Consider the following 26,703-nt stretch of genomic DNA (forward strand, 5'->3'; position numbering starts at 1 on the left):
GCAATTAATAATGTAGGCTATGTTATTTCAATTATTTTAAGGCTATAGCCTACAAAAAATACATTGTGAAGCATTTGCGAGTGTGACACAATAGGCTGGTAGGAACAATTTTACCTTGTGCACTGGTCAGTAAAGGAAGAGGTGGGAAGTATGGGATGTAGGAAGTTTTGTGGAGTAGACTATGGGTTGGGCACACAGGGTTGAATGCCACGTTGTGGATGATAGTGCGACATGAAACAGGTCTGTGTGATGAGTGTTAAGTGGAGGAAACGGTGGAGTATGTGTTGATATATTGGGAGCTGTATGATGTAGATAGGGAAAGATTGTGTGAGGGGTTCGAGACGGTGTTGCCAACTCATTTTCAGGGTAAGTTGCTAGTCAGGTTGATTTGTTGCTAAAGGTTGCTAAATGACGTTGTGATGTCATTGCGTGATAACGTAAAACTGCGTCATTACGTAGAATACACAATAACGTTACTCAAATTGTATGGCCATCCCTGCAAAAAAATTTTTTAGGTACAGACTCCCACTCTTTTCTGTACTTCTGGCTGTACATTTTTGATTGAGACATGTTGATTGATGTTGTAAGTTCTGTTCAAGATCAAACATTCGTGACCAACTATATTCATTGGTTTTGGCTCGTCGAACCCGTACTACTGCTGCTGCAGTCAGCCAACAATGACTGGCAATTTGCTGAAATTGCTGCTGCCTGTGCACGAGCTGAGCGCCTGCTGATGACGTCAATCACAATGCATTTTTGCAGCCAGGCACGTGTGTTGTGACTGAGTGTGTGACAGAGAAATCGTTTTTGTGTCATTTAGAAAGAAAATGCGTGTATTTTTGAATTTGAGTCACTTTTCAAAAGTTGCTAAAAGTTCAAAATAAAATGTTTAAAGTAGCTAAATTTGTTGCTAGGTACTGTTTGAAAAAAATGTTGCCAGGGTAGTCTGAAAAGTTGTTAAATCTAGCAACAAAATTGCTAAATTGGCAACACTGGTTCGAGAGGCTTTGACGGGGTTTGAGTGGTGAAGTGGGAGGAAAGGGGGCGTAGCCTTCAGGGCTCTATTTCAATTTCTTAAAAGGACTGGGACTAATGAAGATAGTTTAATAACTGGGTCGTGATTGGCCTCACACTCCAGTACAGTTGGTGGCGGTGTACTCACCAAGAAGAAGAAGACGGTGGTCAGCTGACGTTTAAAGAGGAGGGGAAAGCAATAGGCGCATAATTAGCTAGTGTGTGTTGTAGAACTTTTGCTAACGAACCCTGAAATATATCGGAGAAAAAAGGGACGTGAACTTAGGTGTGTGAGAAGACTGAGGTAAGATTGTAATTATATCGAAGACAAACAAGTCTTAACATATGCAACAGTTAACACAGTCTAGCTAGCTACCGGCGTTTATACCAGAGAGGCGCTAGTTAGCTAACGTTCATTTTAGGCTGGCTGGCAGCTAGCTAACTATAGTATCTGTCTTGCTAACTCTCCATCCTGTTTATCCCAAACCGAAGGTCAACTATCCACTAAAGTTGTAACGTTATGTGTAGCTAGCAAGACATGGTGGAGTATACGTGTTCAGTTGTGCGTTAAAAATTGAAGGGAGAATATAAACAATTTATGAAATTGTCGAGCTATCTTTTCCGGTCAGGCAGACATCTTGGTGGGGCAATAAAACAGCGAGTAAACTGCTTAACGTTAGTGGCTTCATGCCAAGCACACCATGTCCGCTAAGTCAAACATCCTCCTTTCGTGGAAGGGAAATTATCTTGCTAATCCAGCTATATGTGTGTCCAGCTAAGTAAAATCATGTGCTGGCACGGGAAACTGTCTCGCCTTCTGTTACCGTACCTGGTCACAGTTAGAATTCCAGGAATGTCTTTCATTTCATGCATATTATTCGTACGCCTCATTATATTATAAACTACAGAAAATGATTAACGTTAATACGTTATTTGTCCCCCACCGCACTTGGCATAATAAGGAAATTCTTCAATCCAATACCAGCAACCGTCCATATGAACTTGAAACCACTCCCATACTATTCATAGCTAGCTAGCTACTGGGAATTCTGCAAAACATTAAGACTAACTAAAATGGCTCTCATTATCATATCTAAGCTACTACTCATTAATCCTACTTTGGATGCGAGGTGACATGAGTTTCTGTGTGTACACATCACCATTGTGACTGAGTGATCATCACTAAAGTGGGAGTTAATATAGGATTCTCTGCTGGAAACATCCTAGATATTTGGGTCGTTCAGAATCACCATTATTTGCGAAGTACATTTGCATGTAACAGGAATTTGACTTGGTGAGATGTCATATCACCCTTTCGCTCTTCGTTAGGTGGGTGTTGTTTTCACCATGGCCAGTTTGGACTAAGGAGCAGCCACAATGATTGGAGGACTGTTCATCTACAACCACAAAGGGGAGGTCCTTATCTCTCGTGTCTACCGCGATGACATAGGGTAAGTGAGGTGGTAATTGGTTCTGGGGATTATAGAAGTGGGTTCTGTTACAAAGAGGGGAGAAGGAGATAGGAAATGGTGTCCATCTGGTTGGCCTGAGGTAAGTTAGGGAGATGACTAAGATGATCACTTTATTTGTAAATTGTACACAAGGGGGGGGGTAGGTGTCTTGCTCAAGGGCATAACGTCTGGCAATGGAATCTAGGATTTGATAGACCCAACCCTTAGCTTGCCAGCTCACTTCCCGACAGCTCTGCCTTGAAGTGATCCCTGAAGTTCAATGTGAACTGATCAGTGTAAGTAATCACACAGCTTTCACCTGTCAAGCCCTGTCTGATCAGGTTTGCTTCAGGGGAGGGATCGGGGAAGGATGCATTTGTATGAGAGGGAGCTGTCCCTAAAATTTTGGTCGACCAAGAGTTTGTTCTTTCGACCCAACGATTGGTCGAAATTAAAAAGTGTTTTTCAATGTAGACATCCTGTGTTTTAATCAAGTCAAGTACAGTGTATTCAACGTATTCAGACCCCTTCACTTTTTCCTCATTTTGTTACGTTATAGCATTATTCTAGAATTGATTAAATTACTTTTCCACTCAAATCTACACACAATACCCCATAATGACAAAGCAAAAACTGGTTTTTAGATTTTTTTCCCAAATGTATAAAAAAACAAACTGAAATATTCACATAAGTATTCAGACCGTTTCCTATGAGACTCGAAATTGAGCTCAGGTGAATCCTGTTTCCGTTGATCATCCTTCAGATGTTTCTACAACTTGATTGGAGACCACCTGTGGTAAATTCAATTGATTTGACATTATTTGGAAAGGCACACACCTCTCTATATGTTCCCACAGTTGACTGTGCATGTCAGCAAAAACCAAGCCGTGAGGTCGAAGGAATTGTCCGTTGAGCTCCAAGACAGTATTGTGTCGAGGCACAGATCTGGGGAAGGGTACCAAAACATTTCTGCAGCATTGAAGGTCCCCAAGAACACAGTGGTCTTCATCATTCTTAAATGGAAGAAGTTTGGAACCACCAAGACTCCTAGAGCTGGCCGCCTGGCCAAACGGAACAATCGGGGGAGAAGGGCCTTGGTCAGGGAGATGACCAAGAACCCCATGGTCACTTTGACAGAGCTCCAGAGTTCCTCTGTGGAGATGGTGTCCTTCTGGAAGGTTCTGCCATCTCTGCAGCACTTCACCAATCAGGCCTTTATGGTAGAGTGGTCAGACGGAAGCCACTCCTCAGTAAAAGGCACATGACAGTCTGCTTGGAGTTTGCCAAAAGGCATCTAAAGACTCAGACCATGAGAAACAAGATTATCTGGTCTGATGAAACCAAGATTTAACTTTTTGGCCTGAATGCCAAGTGTCATGTTTGGAGGAAACCTGGCACCATCCCTACGGTGAAGCATGGTGGTGGCAGCATCATGCTGTGGGGATGTTTTTCAGCGGGAAGGGACTGGGAGAGTAGTCAAGACCGAGGGAAAGATGAACGGAGCAAAGTACAGAGATCCTTGATGAAAACCTGCTCCAAAGCGCTTAGGTCCTCAGCCTGGGGCGACGGCTTGCCTTCCAACAGGACAACGACCCAAAGTACACAGCCAAGACAACGCAGGAGTGGCTTTGGGACAAGTCGCTGAATGTCCTTGAGCTGCCCAACCAGAGCCCGGACTTGAACCCGATCGAACATCTCTGTAGAGACCTGAAAATAGCTGTGCAGCGACACTCCCCATCCAACCTGACAGGGCTTGAGAGGGTCTGCAGAGAAGAATGGGAGAAACTCCCCAAATACAGGTGTGTCAAGCTTGTAGCGTCATACCCGAGAAGACGAAGCTGTAATCGCTGCCAAAAGTGCTTCAACAAAGTACTGAGTAAAGGGTCAGAATACTTATGTAAATCTGAGATGGATATCCATCTATTTTTTGTTGTGCCGGGCTCAAACTTACTGCGCTGTCTGTGTTGCTTAAGCTCAACATAATTACAGCCATTTCGGATTGAAAAGTTCTGTTAGTGAAATCCCTCATATTTTTGGGAAAAACATTCCCTATTCCATCAACCCTTGCTCTCTACAAAATACATGTATGCATCGTGTGCACATGACCAATAGGGCCTGACCTGTAGCATAGCATAATCATGTCAATAAATAGCTTATAACAAACTATGAATGTTTGAAACAATGTAAACAACACCAAATACATTATAAGTGTACCGGAGTCTATTTTTTTTTATTTATTAAGCCTTTATTACAGCAGCCTAAACAGTCGCAATCATTCGTGAATGCAACTTCCGAAATGGAATGGTTTATTATTGTTTAAGCAAATAAATTTTTTTTTTAACTAAAATGCTTGATTGCATTTCAAATCACGAATGACTCATATGCTGTGTGACGATTTATTGATACAGTAGCCTATAAGTATTGAAATATAGGCTTAAGTTACGGTATTAAGACAAAACAGAATGTACTCTTATGCCTACAGCTTGACCGTGGTAATACAAGACTACTATACTAAGCCTACTAATGATGATTACATTACTTATTATTATAATGATCATAATATTAACAATAAGGAAATCAAGAAAAAGGAGCATTATTATATAGTATTATATAGTTTTTCGGACTATTTGGAACAATGTAAACAACACTAAATATATGATAAATAATACCAGAAGCTGTTCTAATGAAAAAAAGTGTAAAGCCTTTACAGCGAAGATTAAAAACAACTGCATTTGTGTAGTTGTTTACTTGACATGTCGTTGCGTGAGGCTTCGTACTCACGGATTCAGTAGGCTATTAAACACACTCAAACAGGAAACAGAAGCAGGATCTGTACATAATTAAGTTGGGATTTCCTCACTTTTCTTAGTCAATAAGGCAAGGCCTGTTTTTTGATCTCTTCATTCTGCTGCTGCCTCCACTGCATTGTTCTCAACACCAATATACTGGTTAACTTTGCTATTATGCACATAGCAACATGGTCTAGGAAAAGATAACAATTCAACAGCGCATTGATGTGTTTCAGAACCACGGAGAGCAACCAGTATCCAACGCGGGAGAAAGAGCATTTGTTATAAAATATTATTTGTATTATTGTTGCACCATTGTTCTTATGTAATATGACCATATACGATTTCTTTAGACTAATGGACTGTGCCATCCCCACGGCCTCCACAATGGATTAGTCCACTCACAGACACCAATCAGAGAGGTGTATTGTACACCATGATATTTAGCAACAAAAAAAAATTGCTACTGCTCGACTAAAGAAATCTCAGTCGACCAACAGACTTGACCAAACAATCGACCAGTCGACTAAATGGGGTCAGCCTAATAAATAAATAATTGTAATTACTTATGTTAACTTTGATCTTAAAACAAGTGTAATGCCATTTAAGTTATTGGTCTTTTCCTCCAATAGGTGATGGAGTGTATGTGTAACATTTTTACAGGCATCATCACCTCAATGCACTGTGTATCAATCACTCTAATTCTAGCCCCTTGTCGAACCTAACCTCTAATTCGCAAGATCATAGTTATAGTAACTGCTTTCATTAGTCATTCATGTCCTTCCTCTTTATCTAGTGGTTAGGAAAGTGAGGTGGAAGGCAGTTTTTACATGTAGAGGAATTAGTGTAAACCGGTTATTAGAAGTACAGTCGAGCCTTGTAAGGCTTTATTTAACATGGGCTGGTAATTGTCTTTTTTGAAATTGAGAACAATGTTTTTACTACCGAGATATTGGACTAGCATTACAAATATATTGTGAAAGCTATATAAATAACAATGGAACAAGTATTCATAGTTCATATTGCGTCTGAGAAATGTTGGAATGTTTTATCGTAACCTTGGTTGTCAGATGAAAATTTAGAAAAACGTACTCTAAATTGACTCTTTGATAAACAAAACAACTCATCCAACAGGAAGATTTCAACAGATGGGTCCACTGATTTTTGCACCCACCAAAGAAAATAACTGGGCTAATAGCCCGACTATATCATCTTGTGGATAGTCGCTATTGTATCAGGTCTCAGACATGGCAAGCTCTCTGGAGTAGCAAATGCTCAACCAACTATCTAACCACACCACTACAGCTCGGATTGATGCAGAATCAATACATTCAACTGCCAAGATTTTCCAGATGAGACTCGACACATTCAAGCTGCTTAAGATTTTAAGACAAGTCTTAAATTCAACCACATTGGTGGTAAAAGTAATTCATTTGAACACAAACTGCATTTGGTTGCCGACTACAGTGTTCCTCTTCCATGGATGGTATTTCAACACAATGTTACTCGCTCTATGTACATGCACAAAAATGTATTTGTGTGCATTTTGTCTTTCTCTCCTTTACATCATCCCTCTTTATCCGTTTGCCATTTTTCCTCCATATCGCCATCTTTGACACTGTAGGAATAGGTAAGCAATGCACCAGCCTATCGAGCATGTACCCTGACCCATGGTAACCAATTCCTGACTCCCAATGCATGACCTCTGACCTACAGCAACTACCTGATGACCCTTTCAGCATGTCACCTGACATATCAGTGACCGAAGAAAACAAAGTTAATTATTGCAACCAACTAATGCCCCACTGATTTTATACACATTAGCAACAGGTGTGGCTGAAATAGCCAAATACACTAATTTGAAGGGGTGGCCACATACTTTTGTGTATATATAGTGTCTCTTCCCTCCTTAATGGACATTACCTTCTGAAAAAACAGCAGGACAGACTCTGTTAAATGAGCTAGTATGGTACCAGTGCCCCTTCCATCTTTACCTCCATCTGTCTTAACTAGTGCAGTCCTGACTCTGCAGAGTCTGAAATTGGTTCCAGAGATTCATATTTCTGGGAACTATTTCCCTGGATCGGCTCTGGTTCCAAATAAAGGTATGATTAACTACTAACCAGTAGCTTTGTGGTCAATATCATTTTGACTACTGTCAAGCTCACAGAAGTTGTGGACCCGGCACCTAAGGATCTATTCCAGAATATTGCACATCACTGATTGAGAATCGTCAGTCTTGTCTGGACATGCTGCCTCATCTGTAGTAAGAACTGTCGTGATTTATACATCTTGGATGTCAAGTAGGTGGTCTGAAAAGGGAATGTATGGAAGGTAGTGTAGGTGATTAGTGTGTGTGACTATCCCTCTGAAAGCCTAGAGGAGACTGGTAATTTATACACATTACTTTACAGACTACTTATGTATATGTGCGTATTAATCAAGAGCGTGTTATTATGAGTTTGCTTTTGTTGTGATCAACTGCAGATAGGAGGAAGATCCTCTTCCACATTTGCTCCTTACTCCTGACATAAGTCATCCGTATCTTGCTCTCTCTGCCTCCTTTTCTCAGGCGCAACGCGGTGGACGCATTCCGTGTGAATGTGATCCATGCCCGGCAGCAGGTGCGCTCTCCTGTGACCAACATTGCACGTACCAGCTTCTTCCATGTCAAGCGCTCCAACATCTGGCTGGCGGCGGTCACCAAGCAGAATGTCAACGCTGCCATGGTGTTCGAGTTCCTCTACAAGATGTGTGACGTCATGGCCGCCTACTTTGGCAAGGTCAGCGAAGAGAACATCAAGAACAACTTTGTGCTGATCTATGAGCTGCTCGACGGTAACTGTCACTTCGCACAGTCATGCCTTTCGGATCTTCTTTACTCTCTCTTACCCTTCATCATTTATTCATGGTTTGGTTTCTTTGTTTTGTGTGCAGAGATCCTGGACTTCGGGTATCCCCAGAACTCTGAGACCGGAGCACTAAAGACCTTCATCACCCAGCAGGGCATCAAGGGCCAGGTGAGGATGAGAAGTATCTCCTTGTCACTGTTGATGAGCTCTGCAATGGGCTCTGTAGCAGAACTGTGTGCCGTCTGTTTTCCAACTGTTTTCTAAAGGTTTCTCCTATTGTTTCTTCTTTCTCTGGGATTGTGGACACGGCCGGCTGCAGCATCAGGTAATGATGAGCCTCATTTGGTTTGGGCTGTTGATTTCAGTTCTATTTGGGACATTGGGCCTGGTTTTAACCATATGTTGTTTTTTCCACTTCATATCATGTTGATCTGCCTCTTTTTCCAGACAAAGGAAGAGCAGTCTCAGATCACTAGTCAGGTGACTGGGCAGATTGGTTGGCGTCGCGAAGGCATCAAGTATCGGCGCAATGAGCTCTTCTTGGATGTGCTGGAGAGTGTCAACCTGCTTATGTCGCCTCAAGGTGAATGTTGGTCATAAGACTTGAAAGTAAACTGCCTAAACAGGTGTTGAATATGCTAAGAGCAAAAATAACTAGGGGAAGTGTAGGAGTAATGTTTCAATGGGAGAATCACAATGGCATAGTGCTCACGTCCTCTCTCCTCGCCGTCTCAAAACCCATTGAATGAGAAAGCCAGAGGTCCCTCCCCTCTCAGCTTCTCTTCCAATGGTTTTTGAGGAGAGCGGACACGAGGAGTATGCGATTGAGAAAAGGCCCTACTGATTGAACCTTTCACTTTTATCCCCTCCAGGTCAGGTCCTGAGTGCCCACGTGTCCGGCCGTGTGGTAATGAAGAGCTACCTCAGCGGAATGCCGGAGTGCAAATTTGGCATGAATGACAAAATTGTCATTGATAAGGCGGGTAAAGGCGGTGTCACTGATGAGGTGGGAAAGAGGTGAGTAAGAGGGGCTGTTTTTGGATGGACCCAGGGTTGGTGTTTATTCCTTTTCAATTCAGGAACTAAACTGAAATTCCAATTGCAAATTTCATGAGGAGAATTGGAATTTCAGTTTAGTTCCTGTTCTGAATTGAAAAGCATTTGACCCCAACTCTGGACAGAGCTTGTCATTAAAGGGCTGGAGCGTAATACAAGAGACTTGTGCTGCAGAATCAGATAAAGAATGTATTTCTCAATTGATTTTCAACTTGGACTATTCAGACTGATAGGCAGTGGTGTTGATTCTGACTTAACCTTCTGTGGAAATAGGAATGTGATCTTTATCAGACCAACTGTCAGTCCCTGGACTAAGACTTCTATATAGAGCTTGTGTTGAGACTTACCATTTTTTCCATTCGATACATCTTTCTTTCCCTCTCTCTTGTTCTGTACCTCAGTGATTTGGGGGGAGGAGGAAGGTACTGTATTGATATCTGGCCTTACTCACATACCTCCCTGCTGTCTTGTCTATGGTGTCATTAATGGCGACTGCTTTACTAAGCATTTGAGGAGGCTCCCAACATTTACTGTATTACCCGAATAGTGTGACATTCTCTTCAATTAGCAAACTAGCCTTCTCAAATCTTTAGTGGACTTCCCAATGGTTGTGTATTTCTTAGTCATCAGTGAGAGTCTTTATTACCCACATTCCCACCCGCTTGACCCTTAACCCTGACCCAGTCTTTGACAGGGATAGCATCCACTGGGTTGCTGTGTTGCCATGGTATCCCTTTTTGTGTGTATGTGTTGTGAGTGTGTTTGGGTGGTGGTGACGTGTTAGGAAGTGGGGCATGTAGAGTAGTGCGTTTTTAAATGACTGGTTTGTGTGTTAGTTTTGAATGTCTGTATGAACAGGTGTGTATGGTGCATAGACAGTCAACCCTTCTCCCTCTGCTCCTGTAGTACCAGTGGTAAGCAGTCCATAGCCATCGACGACTGTACATTCAACCAGTGTGTGCGTCTCAGTAAGTTTGACTCGGAGCGCAGCATCAGCTTCATCCCCCCGGATGGAGAGTATGAGCTCATGAGGTAAGTGTCACAGGCTAAACTTCAAACCTATATTACCCTGTGAACGCGCATGTCATTTCGCTTTCTGTGTGCATTTATTCAGATGTGCCCGATGATTTTACCCGGCCTATATCTTTGTACGTCTTTGTACTCTGTTGCCCCCTGCGTGTGTCTGCTTTGACATGAGTTTGGTGTGGTTTTACCAGGTACCGTACCACTAAAGACATCATCCTACCTTTCCGAGTCATTCCGCTGGTCAGGGAGGTGGGCCGCACAAAACTGGAGGTCAAAGTGGTCATCAAGTCCAACTTCAAACCCTCGCTACTGGCCCAGAAAATTGAGGTAGCTATTCAGCCTTTTGTCTTTTTAGATTGTGGTTAGTAACCTTGGGGTAAACCTGTTCCTCTTTTGAAGTTACCTTATGTTTTGTCTCAGACCAAGAAAATACCAGGTTTATGTTAATTTCAACTATTGTTTTAAAAAGTTCAGGTTTAGACTGCTGTATGAGAATTTGTTTATCATGTTATGACATGTTTTCTGTTGCTCCAGGTGCGCATTCCCACGCCGCTCAACACAAGCGGTGTCCAGGTGATCTGCATGAAAGGCAAGGCCAAGTACAAGGCCAGCGAGAACGCCATCGTATGGAAGTTAGTGTTATTTTAACCCTCTACTTCTCCATCACAGTACCAAAGATCACACTCGTTTTGTATCTCCTTCCTTGATTGTGAATGTCTCTTTCTGATGTTGAATGTGTGTGCCCCTGATCTTTTGTTGTATTGGTGTGTGTTTCCTGTATGTAGGATCAAGCGCATGGCTGGGATGAAGGAATCTCAGATCAGTGCTGAAATCGAGCTACTGCCCACCAACGATAAGAAGAAGTGGGCCCGTCCTCCCATCTCCATGAACTTTGAGGTAAGGTTGCAGTCACACACACCCTCTCAGCAGTAATGACAAATTTAGCATACAGTATAAATATGCAGTTGTGTAGAACTTGTAACCTGGATGTCTTTGTCCCTCTCTTCCACTCAGGTTCCATTTGCCCCCTCTGGGCTGAAGGTGCGTTACTTGAAGGTGTTTGAGTCCAAGCTGAACTACAGTGATCATGATGTTGTCAAATGGGTGCGCTACATTGGCCGAAGCGGCATCTACGAGACTCGATGTTAGACCGAGCTGAGGCATACCTAGCATTCTCCCTCCACACTTTACATTTTTTCTTATGTCCATCTCTCTTCCCTTTATTCCTCAATGTTAGGGATGAATTAAAAAAACTGGCATAATGTACAGATACTGTATATGCAAAATGTGAACCATAGTATGGCATCTCTTACTATAGTTAAAGGTAGACTCGGTGATATGATGTAGAAAGTAAACCGCATAGTGGGTCATTTTCTGCAGCAACTAAGAGCGTTGAAGCGCGAGGCTCAACTTCTCTGCTATTTTGGTGCCCTGGCTACCACGCTGTGAACCCCTGCACTGTGTGAGCTAAGTGTTGCATCTTGCTCATTTCAATAGCCAGTGCTGCTCATGGCAACATCATTTCGATGAGTCTACCTTCAACTTGCAAACAAACTGCTCCTGTATAGAAAGAATACAAATAACCTGAAAACTGGCAGGGGTGGTATTGAAGGGTCCATAATGTTGGAGGAAAGTGGGGGTCAGTGTTATTGTCCAGTCTGCAGTTTTTATTATAGGGTCAAGGTCTTTGAAGAGTCCCCTTGTGATCCATCCTTTTTCTAAATGGCCTTTTGAGTCCAACATCCTCTCTTACCTGTGAAATGCATCTAGTGAGCTTATTGATAATTGGCAGTTTGTTTCATTGGGTGGAATACAACCTGAGCACTACAGTGGCTTGGCGCTGACCTGCCTTTTCAGAGCCTGTGATGAGGTCGCCCCCCCCCCCCCCCGGTGGTCACATTGCCTCGTCTGGCTCTCCTTGTTTGTAAAACCTGGTGACTGTCCAGTAAAATCCCATCATGTAACCAGCTCCGCTTGTCATTGTCTTTTTCACGTGTTTTATAAACTGGGTGGTTCACGTCCTGATTGTCTGACAGCATACCACAGATGTTACAACTTTTTACTGCTCTAATTACATTGGTAAACAGTTTATAATAGCAATAAGGCACCTCGGTGGGGGTTGTGGTATATGGCCAATATACCACAAACCCTTGTTTGTGGTATATGATTGAACAAATTTCTAAACAGTGACATATGTCAAGCAATGACTTGGGATAGATACATGGTTTCACATGCATAAATGTTTGCTCTTGATAAAAATGCATACGTGCTGTGTCTGCCTTGCGAGAATACATTATGGAAAAGATGTTTCTGAACGATACAACATGACCTGGCGTAGATTACTGTTGATTTGACGAGGGTCACAGCCCAATCAATCTCAATATTTTACAAAACCCGAAGGATAGGTCCAGCTAATGCACTGAGCAGGGTTCTCTGATTTAATGTGTGGCTGGTCTGGAGTGTAGTAACTGTTTCTTGGCCGTGTGATCAATGAGCATTGAGTTTCACAATCAAGCACATTAATACAGCAGGACCAGGGATTGAGGATTCAACATGGTTAACTTTATTTATTCCATTTACATGTTCTACTGGTTTCTCTTAGCCCTGCACATGCAGGAGCTAAACAAATTCAACCCTAACAGTAAAACAATGTTCTTGTATATAGTGGAAGGATAGTTAGACAACTCTTGCCACCAAGTGATCTATAGGCCATGCCCCTACTGAGAAGCAATTTGAACTGATACATTTTAGTGGACTGATTCTTTAATCTAACATGGTTACAATACTATGCTTAAAATAATCCCATATTTCAGCTACCCTACTGTATATAGGAAATAAAACAAACACTCCTGCTTTGCCACCATGGAGACAAAGACCAGTAAGGGGTGGGCCAACAGCCAAAAACAAACACTGCCCAACTACAGGAGGAGAGATGGGACCGGGATAAAATTGTATTCCAGTCGTTTTTAAAATGAAGTCTTGTTATTGGGCACATTTTGGGGGGGGTTTACTAGAACCTCCTGGAAATAAATTTTCCCTTTGAGCCCTACTGAACGAGATCTAGTTCTGTAGTTCAAACGCTGGGCACTATACTTTAAAGTCCACTGTCCAAAGACTGACCATCAAAACCAACTAAGCATTATTATAATGTGCAAAACAGGTCAAGCTGAATCCAGGTCAGTCCATGGATGGAGGACATTGACATGCCTACACAAACTAGCAGTTTACACACATACATGCACACACTCAGACACTAACACTTTGAGGGGAGATCAAGGGACTGATGGTTCCTACATTGCAAAGAAAAAGACTCAGCTCTGCTGAGAAGGAATTCAACAGTGCAACGAACACCCCTCAACACAATATGTATGAATATGAATTCCCCACTAAACTCAAGGTTAACAAAATAAAATCACCTCGCTAGGATTAACATCTTGAGTAGGAAGTGTGCATCAGAAATGTTCCTATCAGTGAGAAATAATTGATGTGAAATTAAAATTTAAAAGTGACAAATGTAACATGAAGGGTAATGAACACACAGCTCCAAATGCCTCCAGTGAGTAGTGGTTACTGACTGAATAAAATAAAGAGATGTGACCGCTACAATGTGCATTAACCCCCCTCTGACTGATGAAGTAGTACAGTCCATAAATGGACACCAATTGAGAAAGGGAGTGAAAAAATGAAACGGGTAGAGCAAATGAAGTGAGAGACAATGCTATACAGATATAAGTGGACATACTGATGATTTGTTTGGAGGGGTTGAATGCTGATATTGTCGAGGGGCGGGATTAACAGACAAAAAAAAAGGGGAGCCTTAATCTTCATCAGACTCATCATCCTCGCTGATGGGGTATCCCCGTGCTGCGCTGTGGTGGGATGGAGGGGAAGGTGAGGGCTTGTTTAAGAAGGGCGAGGGGGAGCGCTCGCGGGTGGGGCTGCTGCTGGGGCTGATGGCCTGCAGCATGCGGCCTCTGCCCTCCTTCAACATGTGCTTCTAGAGAGAGAGAGAGAGAGAGAGAGGCGGCATCTCAGTCTAGATTTCAAGTTAATTTGTTGTTCTTAGGCTATAAAACAAATCCACGTGGATCTACAGCATGACATCTTCCATTGAACTCTACACTATATTATTCTCCAGAGCAGTAAATTAGGATTGCCACAAAAGACACCATTCTAGTCTACATTACAATACACACACAAAACAAAAAGTTCTCACCAGTGCTCCCTCAGGGCCGAACATCTGCAGAAAGTTGCCAATGAACTCCCGGGACTTCTCCTCCCACTTCTGGATGAGGTCGATGCTCTTGTTCTCCACCTTCTGCACAAACTCTTTACTCTTCTCCTCCACATCTTTCACCTTCCTCTTCACCTTGTCCACACGCTCTTGCAGGTGGTACTTCTTCTCCTGAAAGACAGGGACACAGTGTCATACCAGTGCAGTGTCATAACACCAGACCTTGGCAAGTGAGGCTGCACTAAACTAGTAAACAAATCATGTTTCCTAGCAGCTTTTATTCAAATACAACTAGTACCACAACTAATTCTGATTCCACTGTCACCCATGACAAATATACATTTTTCACCCCAATTTCATGGTATCCAATTGTCCCATCGCTGCAACTCCCCTACGGACTCGGGAGAGGCGAAGGTCGTGAGCCATGTGTTCTCCGAAACACGACCCTAACAAGTCGCACTGCTCGCCTAACCCGGAAGCCAGCCGCACCAATGTGTTGGAGGAAACACCGTCCAGCTGACAATCGAAGTCAGTCCGCCACAAGGAGTCGCTAGAGCGAGATTGGACAAGGAAATCCCGGCCGGTAAAACCCTCCCCTAACCCGGACGATGCTGGGCCAATTGTGCGCTGCCTCATGGGTCTCCCGGTCATGGGCCGGCTGTAACACAGCCTGGCATTGAACCTGGGTCTGTAGTGACGCCTTAAGCACGGCGATGCCAATGACAAATAGCTACCTCTCACAACTACTGCTCCTTATGACTCATCAAAAGTCAGCACAACCAAATACCATCATTACTACTAATAAGAATGATAGTAACATGAAGTGTTACATTGATGAAGCTGACGTTGAGCTCCTTGGCCGTGTAGCCGCGTTGCAGGTTGCGTCTCACGTACACATCATAGTCGCGGACGATGCGCGTGATGATGTCCGAGGTGGAGATTCCCTCCGTTCTCTGGGTAGGTGCAAACATGCCTGTAGGTACAAGGGGCCAAACGGTGAGAGGTCATCGTGACAGACACACGGTACCAGGACATTCATTTTGGACATTCCTGCTGGTTGTCATGATACCCACCCGCCTCCTTGATGTGCTTGTAAACGTCGTCCTGGCCTGCTGATGTATATGGGATGTCGTCATGGGCAACAAAGTCGATCTGGTGGGGTGAGGGGGGTGAATGAGAGAAGGAATACATTATACACTGCACAGACAAAATACACATTCTGAACACACAAAATTGCGTTCCATTTCCCCCCATCCTTCCCTCTCTCTCACTCTGTGCTTGGAGAGGAACTCGGGTGTAAGCGTCCAGGGCGCGTTCCTGACTACCTCGTCCACGTAGCGGCAGTGGCTGACTGCGTCGTAGCGCTCGTCCTCGTTCATCACCGTGAACCCTTTGAACTTGTGTGTCAGGTCATCACTACACACTGAGACGAGAGGAAAAGAAGCACGGGGGTTCAGGGGAAGTGAATAAACTTGAATTAGTTCTAGCACTTTACATAGCACTTTACATAGCTTGGCATTATGCCTCCGAAAAACTATTTCCTCGAAGAACCAAATAAATGGACAGACAGTAAACCAGCAAGAGGGCACTCAAGGCATGTTGAGCAAGGAAAGGTTGACAACCAGAGTGAGACACTCACCGCCCACAATGAGGTGTGTGTTCGGAAAGAGGCCCTTGGCCTGCATGAGGGCCCGGGCATGGCCTGAGTGGAACACATCAAAGATGCCATCTGCATATACCCGAACTGGCCTATCAACTGTGGGAGAGTGACATGATGGTGATGATAGCCAATCACAGGTCACGTCAATTGAGAAACATTCCTTATATTTTCAGAACTGTTCATGTCTTTTGAATGGTGCTGCTTGCTACAGTTTGAGAGTGATTCAGATGTGTTTCTGAGTGTAGTGTGTGTTGATGTGTGTGCGACTCACATGGAGTTCCCCTCTTGGCCTCCTCCATACTGACTCGCAGGTATGGAGTGTCCTCAGCCGACTCTAACTCATCAGCATAGGGGGCGGGATCTTTTAAACCCTAGTGTACGAATACACATAATTACCATGACAACCATGAGAAGGGTTTTCTTCCTAAGAATCATGACTCACTATCTTATCTTTTTTTTTTTTTTTTTATTTATTTTTTTTTTTTAATTTTATCCCCTTTTCTCCCCAATTTTTCGTGGTATCCAATCGCTAGTAATTACTATCTTGTCTCATCGCTACAACTCCCGTACGGGCTCGGGAGAGACGAAGGTCGAAAGTCATGCGTCCTCCGAAGCACAACCCAACCTAGCCGCACTGCTTCTTAACACAGCGCGCCTCCAACCCGGAAGCCAGCCGCACCAATGTGTCGGAGGAAACACCGTGCACCCGCCCCCTCGGTTAGCGCGCACTGCGCCCGGCCCGCCACAGGAGTCGCTGGAGCGCGATGAGACAAGGATATCCCTACCGGCCAAACCCTCCCTAACCCGGACGACGCTAAGCCAATTGTGCGTCGCCCCACGGACCTCCCGGTCGCGGCCGGCTGCGACAGAGCCTGGGCGCGAACCCAGACTCTGGTGGCGCAGCATAGCACTGCGATGCAGTGCTCTAGACTAGGCCTCACTATCTTATCTTAACCAACACACATCAACTCCCTGTAAATGCTCACACACACACACACACACACACACAAAGCCTCTTTCTCTTCCTCACTCACCACGGTGGATCTTGGGACTTTCCCTGGCCGTTCTACCTCCTCGGTCTCTCCGTTAGACCCATCTCTCCTCCTCTTCCTGGACAGGCTGGACCGGCTTGAGCTGTGGGCCTCCATCCCAGGGCTGAAATGTTACACACACACCGTAACAGCTATCATCTTGCTTAAAGAGAAAAAGCAATAAGATGCACTATTCCAAAAAAGATAATTTGCTGTCTGCATGGACAAAAACAACATTCACCTGTAGCGGGATGTGCAAACAAGGAGTCTTATTGCAGCTACTGAAGGTTATACCTTTGTAAGAAATAAGCCTGTCAAAATAAAGGAAACACCAAAATAAAGTGTCTTAATAGGGCTTTGGACCTCCATGAGCCACCAGATCAGCTTCAATACACCTTGGCATAGATTCTACAAGTGTCAGGAACTCTATTGGAGGGATGTGACACCATTCTTCCATGAGACATTCCATCAGCTGTTTTGTTGATGGTGTTGGAAAACGCTGTCTCAGGCGCCGCTCCAGAATCTCCCATAAGTGTTTGATTGGTTTTAAATCTGGTGACTGACACACACACACCCTTTAACCCCCCTGTTTCAAAGTCACTGAGATCTCTCTTCTAGCCATGGTAGTCAAAATAATGGGCAACTGGGCATTTATATACATGACCCTAAGCATGATGGGATGTTTCTTGCTTAAATAACTCAGGAACCACACCTGTGTGGAAGCACCTGCTTTCAATATACTTTGTATCCCTCATTAACTCAAGTGTTTCCTTTATTTTGGCAGTTACCTGTCTGTCATAGATCAGTCTCTCCCCAGTGAGTCTACATTGAATGCAATTCACACCAATTCCATTATCCACCACAGGGCGGCGTCCATCCACGAGGTAGAAAGGTCGAGTGGTGTCTTTGCGTCTGCCGGCAGGGTCGAATGGTGCGGTTACATAATAACCCAGGCATGTTCTCGGTGAACACGTTCACTGGCCTTTCAATCACCCACACTTTCAAGTCGACACTAATACCGTTCAGGTTTCATGCACGGACTGGTGTTGAAATAATAAATATGCAAATTTTAAGAATTTAAGATATGTATTTTTTGCCTCGTCTAATTGCACTAACAAAAGTGATAGGCTACTTGAAATGTAAACTGGTGCCAAACTGAAACAGTTAAAACACAACGTTCTCATAACTATTTACCCGTGTGTATGTTCCATGGGACCAGTTAGCGACTTTAAACTACAAAAAGTATTCCATTCCAGTCTACATCATCTAGCAAAGTGACTGTGTGGGCTTGTACTACTATCTTCATGGGTACCGGAAATCCCCAAAAGTCCCCACAAGGATAGAAAAACAAGGAAAAGTCTCCCTCATTGGGACAGTTCCCACTTCCCCACGAGTACAGAGGCTATTTTATGCTTACCGGTTAGGTTTGGGGCTACAATTACGGTTAGGGGATAGTGATATGAGTTAGGGATTATTGAAAATATGATTTTTAATTTAAATCAATTTTAGGTCCACACACGGATAGTAAAACGTATGGTGTGTGTATGTATCACCAAAGTTGTCACTCACTCCCTCCCCCACCCACTTTGCTAGAAGATTATTGTCTGTAGACTGGAAAATAATAATGCTTGTAAAGTCACAACCCACTACTGATCTCATGGAAGGCTCACCTACAGCTGCACAAGGGTCAGACGGGCTTCCTGTGTCGAGTAAAGGCGTCCGCATGCTTACTTTCCAAAAGTTTTTTCCCCCAGTTGTTCATGCACACAAAATATTTTCTCGAGACGAACCTTCGACCTTCACTTGAAAGTATCTATACTTGAATAACAAGAAAAAAAGCAGCAATATTACTGTTTACCCATCTTGAGTCACTGTAGCCACTTTCTCAAAATAGTCAGAATGAATCTAAAATAACTAAATAAATCATTAATTTTGACGTTTTTGCCAAGGAGATCTGTCTCGCAATTTTACATCAAACTGGGATGTTTGGTGCAGTATTTCTTAAGTGAAAAAAATTGCATGAAAATGTGTCATCTCTTGTTGACTGACAACAAACACTGACAACAATCACCAATAAAGGAACATTGACTCAAAAAAAAGTGTGTGCACGACCAGCCAACAAAAACCTTGCCGAAGACCAAAACGTCACAAACTGTTGTCATAAAATATGCTTAACTGTACCAAACTGTTTGGATGGAAGTATGCCAATGGATGCATTTACACGGGAAGCCTGTCCGACCTTGTGCAGCTGTAAGCAAACGGGGCGTATCTGCTGGCTACAATCTACAGCAATCGATTGTCATCTAATAGTAGAGAGAAAGGCGGAGGTAGGGGTTATCACACGTAGCTAGCTTCGTTTAACTGACAAAGAGAGAGTGACCTCGAAGTGCAGATGTCCAGTCTTAACAAGCTGTCTTCCATATATTAGCTTGACTATCTCTGACAATCCAACAAAGTACGTAGCTAGCTAGGTAGCCAGTTGTGCCAAGTATAACTCTCTGGAAAACCAATCTGATCACACTATAGCTAGCTAGCTAAAAATACTTAACTGTAATATGATTTACGAACTTACCGTTGTGCTTGGCCTGGGGTCTGTAGTGTAGAAGTAGCTAACGTTACTGTTGCAAACTAGCTCATAGGCAGTGTTCTAGGGAAATCTTTGCTACCTACTGACTGTGAAGTTGGTGCGCTTTCTGATGCTAACTAGCTAGCTGTTGGCTAGCGCTAAATTCAACAACTAGCTAGTATAACAATTTACCGAATTCCAACATGCCGGTAACGTTAGTCCAATGTCACGAACTGTGCCAGGAGCTCGATATGTAGAGGGGAAGAGCAGACGGATTATCAACACAGTACTTCTGCAATCCTCGGATTGACAGGTTTACTCAAAGACATTACAGTGTGTGGTTTACTCCACATAGGAACTACAACAACCAGAACATTTTTCCAGGAAATGACGTTATTTTTTATGCGTGGCCTGATGTTTCCGGTGAATTTTACGCTAAAATCTCTGAGGTCGGAGAACGGTATTATTCTGCCACCTTGAGGCAACTAACCATTCAGGCAAATTCTTTTCAGGAAACTACAATATTATGTATGTATGCATGCCAGTGGAGGCTGCTGAGGGGAGGATGTCTCATAATAATGGCTGGAACGAAGTGTTATGACTGGAATGTAGTGAATGGAATCAAACATCAAAACCATGTGTTTGATATTAGTCCAGCTATTATTTTGAGCCATCCTCCCCTCAGCAGCCTCCACTGATGTGTGTGTGTGTACATACAGTTGAAGTCGGAAGTTTACATACAGTTAGGTTGGAGCCATTAAAACTCGTTTTTCAACCACTCCACAAATTTCTTGTTAACAAATTATAGTTTTGGCAAGTTGGTTAGGACATCTACTTTGTGCATGATACAAGTAATTTTTCCAACAATTATTTACAGACAGACTATTTCACTCATAATTCACTGTATCACAATTCCAGTGGGTCAGAAGTTTACATTCACTAAGTTGACTGTGACTTTAAACAGCTTGGAAAATTCCAGAAAATGAAGGCCTACCTTCAAACTCAGTGCCTCTTTGCTTGACATCATGGGAAAATCAAAAGAAATCAGCCAAGACCTCAGAAAAAAAATTGGAGACCTCCACAAGTCTGGTTCATCCTTGGGAGCAATTTCCAAACGCCTGAAGGTACCACGTTCATCTGTACAAACAATTGTACGCAAGTATAAACACCATGGGACCACGCAGCCGTCATACCGCTCAGGAAGGAGACGCGTTCTGTCTCCTGGAGATGAACGTACTTTGGTGCAAAAAGTGCAAATCAATCCCAGAACAACAGCAAAGGACCTTGTGAAGATGCTGGAGGAAACAGGTACAAAAGTATCTATATCCACAGTAAAACGAGTCCTATATCGACATAACCTGAAATGCCGCTCAGCAAAGAAGAAGCCACTGCTCCAAAACCGCCATAAAAAAGCCAGACTACGTTTGCAACTGCACATGGGGATAAAGATCGTACTTTTTGGAGAAATGTCCTCTGGTCTGATGAAACAAAAATAGAACTATTTGGCCATAATGACCAAAGTTATGTTTGGAGGAAAAATGGGGATGCTTGCATGCCGAAGAACACCATCCCAATCGTGAAGCACGGGGGTGGCAGCATCATGTTGTGGGGGTGCTTTGCTGGAGGGGGGACTGGTGCACTTCACAAAATAGATGGTATCATGAGGTAGGGAAATTATGTGGATATATTGAAGCAACATCAGTCAGGAAGTTAAAGCTTGGTCGCAAATGGGTCTTCAAAATTGACAATGCAGACCCCAAGCATACTTCCAAAGTTGTTGCAAAATGGCTTAAGGACAACAAAGTCAAGGTATTAGAGTGGCCATCACAAAGCCCTGACCTCAATCCCATAGAACATTTGTGGCCAGAACTGAGAAGCGTGAGTGAGCAAGGAGGCCTACAAACCTGACTCGGTTACACCAGCTCGGTCAAGAGGAATGGGCCAAAATTCACCCAACTTATTACATTTACATTTAAGTCATTTAGCAGACGCTCTTATCCAGAGCGACTTACAAGTTGGTGCATTCACCTTATGATATCCAGTGGAACAACCACTTCACAATAGTGCATCTAACTCTTTTAAGGGGGGGGGGGTGTTAGAAGGATTACTTTATCCAATCCTAGGTATTCCTTAAAGAGGTGGTGTTTCAGGTGTTTCCGGAAGGTGGTGATTGACTCCGCTGACCTGGCGTCGTGGGGGAGTTTGTTCCACCATTGGGGTGCCAGAGCAGCGAACAGTTTTGTGGGAAGCTTGTGTAAGGCTACCTGAAACATTTGACCCAAGTTAAACAATTGAAAGGCAATGCTACCAAATACTAATTGAGTGTATGTAAACTTCTGACCCACTGGGAATGTGATGAAAGAAATAAAAGCTGAAATAAATCAGTCTCTCTACTATTATTTTGACATTTCACATTCTTAAAATAAAGTGGTGATCCTAACTGACCTAAGACGGGGAATTTTTACTGGGATTAAATGTCAGGAATTGTGAAAAACTGAGTTTAAAAATGTACTTGGTTAAATTGTATGTAAACTTCCGACTTCAACTGTACATGCAAATATGTTAGTATTTATTCTGGGTGATTGGTATCTTACATAAGAAAAGCACACAAAATAATGTACCAATTATCATATTTAATTAATTTCGCTCTTACATTGCCAGCATACTTTATGCACAGTAAAATAACCAGGTTGACATTTTCATCCAGCCCTTAATATTTACTTCTAAACACTGGTTTAGTGAAGATAATTACATTTTATCCAGTAAGCTTGAGCCTTGAACTGTTTCCATAAACATGAGGACAGGACGTCAGATCAACTATCAAAGCTTGAAGATGTCCTTCTTACTTTTACTGATCCATATTCAACTGACTGTGGATCAGTTGACAATCCCAAAGCCCCAAGAATAGGAGGGCCAATCAATAGATACAAAATATTTAAAAAGTAGATGAGGACTAGACCGCAAAAAAACAATAGGACTGCTTATCATTACGTACCACTAATTTCTACCAAAACCATATAGAGTTTGCCCAACTTCTTAAACCAACAACATGTTAGCGGCTTTGAGCATTCCATTTATATGACAAGTATTTTAATTATAGACATTCAGTTACATAGCATTGTTTAAAATTTAGAAAATTCCACGAACTGCTATTGGTTAATATTGTCCATAGGGAGCTAACATGGCTGCCATATGGAACTCTTTTGATTATACGGTGTCATGTAAATGGATCATAATGCCATAACTTCAATGTCCTAACTTTCTAAATACATGGCTCTGGTTTCTACCATTTAGTTGTTCTTTTGGCATGAGTATTATATCCAGCTTCAAATCTTGTGCTAAGATTTGTGTTGCTGAATTTCTTTCCAGTCTGACCAAGACATTTGGTCATTCTACCAAACAGAAAACATGTTCAAAGCAAAACAGAACATTTCTTTCAATACACTAAATTAAAGAAGAAATTGTAGTTCATATTACACACTGAAATTACAACAAAGTGGTGGCAAATAAGACTTCCAGAAAGGACCACCAAAAACAGAGCTCACAATTCCACAAGATGGCCAACTTGCCTGAGATTGACAGAGCACATCACCTTATTATTTCAGAAACCCCACTATTGGAATGCAGCTTGAATGGCTTTTTGTTGTGTGCTGAAAATTGTTAACCTCTATCATTTAAGGCACAAGGTAGGAATGACTTGACAGAGCTTGCCAAAAGTAACCAGAAAGACAAATAACAAAGGTCAAACAAAATAATACAAATTAAGAACAGAAAGTCACTAAAAGTGCAAGACAGTGGCTCATCGTCCTTGGCCTAGCTGTGTGCAACTTAAGAAGACTGAGAATGTTGAGTGAAGGATAATGGGACGTCATCGAGCTGAGAGAGGTGGTACTTGGTTCGGCGGATACTGAGTGGAATGGACGGGGTGGACATGTCATCCTACATGCCCATCCGAATGCTCTGAATGATCTGGAAGATAGCTGTGGAGAGAGATAATTCTGATGTTAAGAAAACAAATCTACACTGGAGTTCATTGACAAGGAATTTAGCTGAGTCAAAGAATACCTCAGATGACGCTAGAAAACCCTGACCCAAAGTGAAGGTTTTTATTCACTGACAACAGCAGTCGCCATTGAAGCTCGGAACACTGTTGGGAACTGACCAGAATGTACTGCTGGAATAGTCTACTCTACCTTTTCTCCTTTCTTTTAACTCGCCAGTGTGACTATATCCCTCCTTTCCTGCAAAGTATTAATTTATGTTTCCAAGGTGACTAATGTAATTGCTCTATTATGTTCTGCTGGAATCTCTGAAAGTGTTGCCAAACCCACTGACTAGTAAAAGCCTGGACTGGGACAAACAGTGGGAGGGGAGGACAAGGGAGTAAGCCAAAATGTCAAATCAGACCACACAGAAACAGTACAAACATTCTGTCTGACCCAGGATAAAAGATGAAAACAGACTCCCAACAGTTAGCAGGCGGAGTTCTTCGAACACTTATCAAGATTTGTCTTTCCCTAATATTAGCTGAGAGAGGCAACAAACGCATTGATATTGCCTGTTAAAAAGCAAATATTGACAAAAAGATAGATGTGCAAAGGCTGACAACCCTATGGCTGTCAGGATATATAGTGGTCCTTTGTAGCTCAGTTGGTAGAGCACGGCGCTTGTAATGCCAGGGTAGTGGATTCGATTCCAGAGACCACCCATACGTAAAATGTATGCACGCATGACTGTAAGTCACTTTGGATAAAAGCGTCTGCTATATGGCATATATTAAAGAGCCTAACAAACCCCTAATGAGACCATTGCTTGGTTTGAATACAGTATGAAGGTCCTGCCTACTTCCTGGATCATGTCCCACACTGTTTTTGAATGGCCTTATTATAGCATCATGAAACCGTGACCATTTAAGATACTGTATATGTACAATTCTATTAGTATTTGTGGATTAATTTAATTCTACCCAATGCCGTTGAACATGTTCAATTACACAAAAATAAAACATAATTGAAAAACCTTAATGAAAGGCATCAGGTAAATGTAAATTATTCCACGAATATGAATATAATCTTACATATGAATTTGATGATATAATCTTGAAGGCCATTCAAAAACAGAGTGGTCCATGATCCAGGAATTAGGTGGGACTTTCATACTGTAGACGTGGGTCTACACTAGGAACCAAACAGGGAGAGACCTACCTGAATTTGTCCAATAGAAACAAATTTTTGTTGCAAAAGATTTTCTGTTTGCTACAGTTTGGACTAATGATTATACCCCTGGTCTACTTTAAAGACTGTTTGTGAGATAAGGTTATGATATATGTTTTTTATTTCAATGTTATATTCAGCAACATAACAAGTCGTACAAGACATCACACCTGTGGGAATGTGAACACCTGCACACGGTTGAGAAAAAAAAGAAAAAAAAAGATTCTGTATACGCATGCTCATTTCAGATATGAAGAAAGAAGCAAAGGGAGGACACAATTTGCCCCAGCACTACGATTTCACGTTCCAAATCTACACTTGTAGACCTCAAAGGTATAGATAGGTAAGCAATTTAGTTTTATCTGGCCTTATGACAAGCTCGGCAGAATGTTGGATACACCTTTCCAATCCTTTCAGATCAACAAAAGTGTCTGGGATAAAGTACGGATCAATTTCAGAGTTCTGCTCATCATCACTGGGAAATTAGTAAAATAGTCAACAGAACTCACCTGATCCACACACAACAAAGATGAAGAGGGCCAACAGCCAGGGTCCCACAGCCACCTTATCATCTTGAGGGTTTCTCTGTGAAACCAAATACAGTACACGTCATGCTACTGTACTAACATGTCAACGGTCAAACATGTATAATTCTCAAACCGGTAATCAGAAACATACAGCTGTTTAAATAGAATGTAAACAACTTTGTATGATGTTACATTTCATGGATACTACCGCAACAGCTGACCAAAGATTGAGAGCTGGGCAACTTGGCAATTTGCATATACTAAGGGCAAAGCATAAGTATATGTTGACAAAAAAATGAAACAAAAAAAACGAGCAAACAATCAGACAATTAAGCATTTGCTAGTTACTCATTTTAAGTAACATATTCCTTAACCCGTTTGCAAACCAAAATAAAATAGTTCAAATGTTACCGTAGATTTGGCTACGTTGCCTCTTTGCGTGATATTCTTGCTGTGTTTTTCGTTGGCCATACGAATCCTCTGTTTGGCGACCATCTTCCAAATAAGTAGGTTATGAATTATTTTACAAAACTGTGGAATGTTAGTTATATGGTTAATATGGCTCACTGGTATGCAGCTGGCACTCGTCTACTCTACAGTACAAAATGTTTCAAAAGGGAGAATAAAAGCAGGACAAATGTCTACGTATGCAAAGTCTTAAGCCCGCCCACACAGGAAGACCGCATTTCGAACTTGCAATGTATATTTGCTATATCTTTCCGCCGCCCACTGTGTCGCGATATAGTTCTTCCCACTTTGATCATTACAAACTATCGCTTACCATATTATTGCATTTGCTAGTGTAGTTTCACAATTCTAGTACTTCAGCTCTTTCGACTTTGATATATGTAGTAAATGCAAACCTAATGCACTTGACTTCGATGGCTGCATTGACAGTGACATGTTCATTTCAAATTAATTTCAGTAGTTTTTAAAAATTAATTTCAGTAGTGTCTTCATTCTTGTATAGGGGAACATGTAAGGTAGGACAATGGTTACCCAAACAAACAATGATCAGAATGTACTCAAGCGGCAGAGTCGATATTCGCGCTTATAAACGCAGGGTCATTACAGTACTAATATATCCAATCCACAGTCATATGACAGGCAAGGCACTGCACTTGGTTGTGTGCAGTAAGATAATTCAATATTACAATTGACATATTTTTTGTTGTTGATAATTCAATTGTACAGGTAAACGGTCACCTACTCATTGAACGCTCGTTGCGCATCAATTTTAAAGCGTTCGCTCTTGTGATGCGGTCTTTAATGATGACGTGTATC

General features: G+C 42.4%; 3 protein-coding genes across 9 annotated transcripts; 1 reads left to right on the plus strand and 2 right to left on the minus strand.

Moving 5' to 3' along the window:
• The first annotated feature begins 1,105 nt into the window (after positions 1-1,105).
• LOC139560566 (AP-2 complex subunit mu-A) lies at positions 1,106-12,157 on the plus strand. Its single transcript, XM_071377457.1, has 12 exons — positions 1,106-1,318; positions 2,344-2,465; positions 7,827-8,092; positions 8,192-8,274; positions 8,426-8,431; positions 8,554-8,689; positions 8,979-9,123; positions 10,069-10,194; positions 10,380-10,515; positions 10,723-10,820; positions 10,974-11,085; positions 11,203-12,157. Exons 2-12 carry the CDS (start codon positions 2,392-2,394, stop codon positions 11,335-11,337), a joined length of 1,317 nt encoding a protein of 438 aa, XP_071233558.1. The 5' UTR covers positions 1,106-1,318; positions 2,344-2,391; the 3' UTR covers positions 11,338-12,157.
• A 571-nt stretch (positions 12,158-12,728) lies between these two features.
• On the minus strand, positions 12,729-20,048 carry LOC139560562 (choline-phosphate cytidylyltransferase A-like). 7 transcript variants are annotated; one of them, XM_071377452.1, is made up of 11 exons: positions 19,686-20,044; positions 17,902-18,025; positions 17,355-17,424; positions 17,117-17,237; positions 16,354-16,453; positions 16,062-16,178; positions 15,694-15,845; positions 15,496-15,574; positions 15,253-15,395; positions 14,405-14,593; positions 12,729-14,185 (listed from the first exon to the last, which is right to left on the minus strand). In XM_071377452.1, exons 4-11 carry the CDS (start codon positions 17,228-17,230, stop codon positions 14,006-14,008), a joined length of 1,074 nt encoding a protein of 357 aa, XP_071233553.1. In that variant the 5' UTR covers positions 17,231-17,237; positions 17,355-17,424; positions 17,902-18,025; positions 19,686-20,044; the 3' UTR covers positions 12,729-14,005. The 7 variants fall into 7 exon arrangements, with proteins under 7 accessions (XP_071233553.1, XP_071233555.1, XP_071233554.1 ...); XM_071377454.1 differs by lacking the exon at positions 17,902-18,025; XM_071377453.1 differs by lacking the exon at positions 17,355-17,424 and having other exon boundaries at positions 17,958-18,025.
• Positions 20,049-22,292: 2,244 nt separating this feature from the next.
• LOC139560565 (stress-associated endoplasmic reticulum protein 1) lies at positions 22,293-26,098 on the minus strand. Its single transcript, XM_071377456.1, has 3 exons — positions 25,831-26,098; positions 25,402-25,477; positions 22,293-23,659 (listed from the first exon to the last, which is right to left on the minus strand). The coding sequence occupies exons 1-3, from the start codon at positions 25,912-25,914 to the stop codon at positions 23,619-23,621; spliced, it is 201 nt and encodes a 66-aa protein (XP_071233557.1). The 5' UTR covers positions 25,915-26,098; the 3' UTR covers positions 22,293-23,618.
• Positions 26,099-26,703: the final 605 nt, after the last annotated feature.

This window comes from Salvelinus alpinus, chromosome 30 (genome assembly GCF_045679555.1).
Source record: "Salvelinus alpinus chromosome 30, SLU_Salpinus.1, whole genome shotgun sequence".
Classification (NCBI taxonomy): domain Eukaryota; kingdom Metazoa; phylum Chordata; class Actinopteri; order Salmoniformes; family Salmonidae; genus Salvelinus; species Salvelinus alpinus.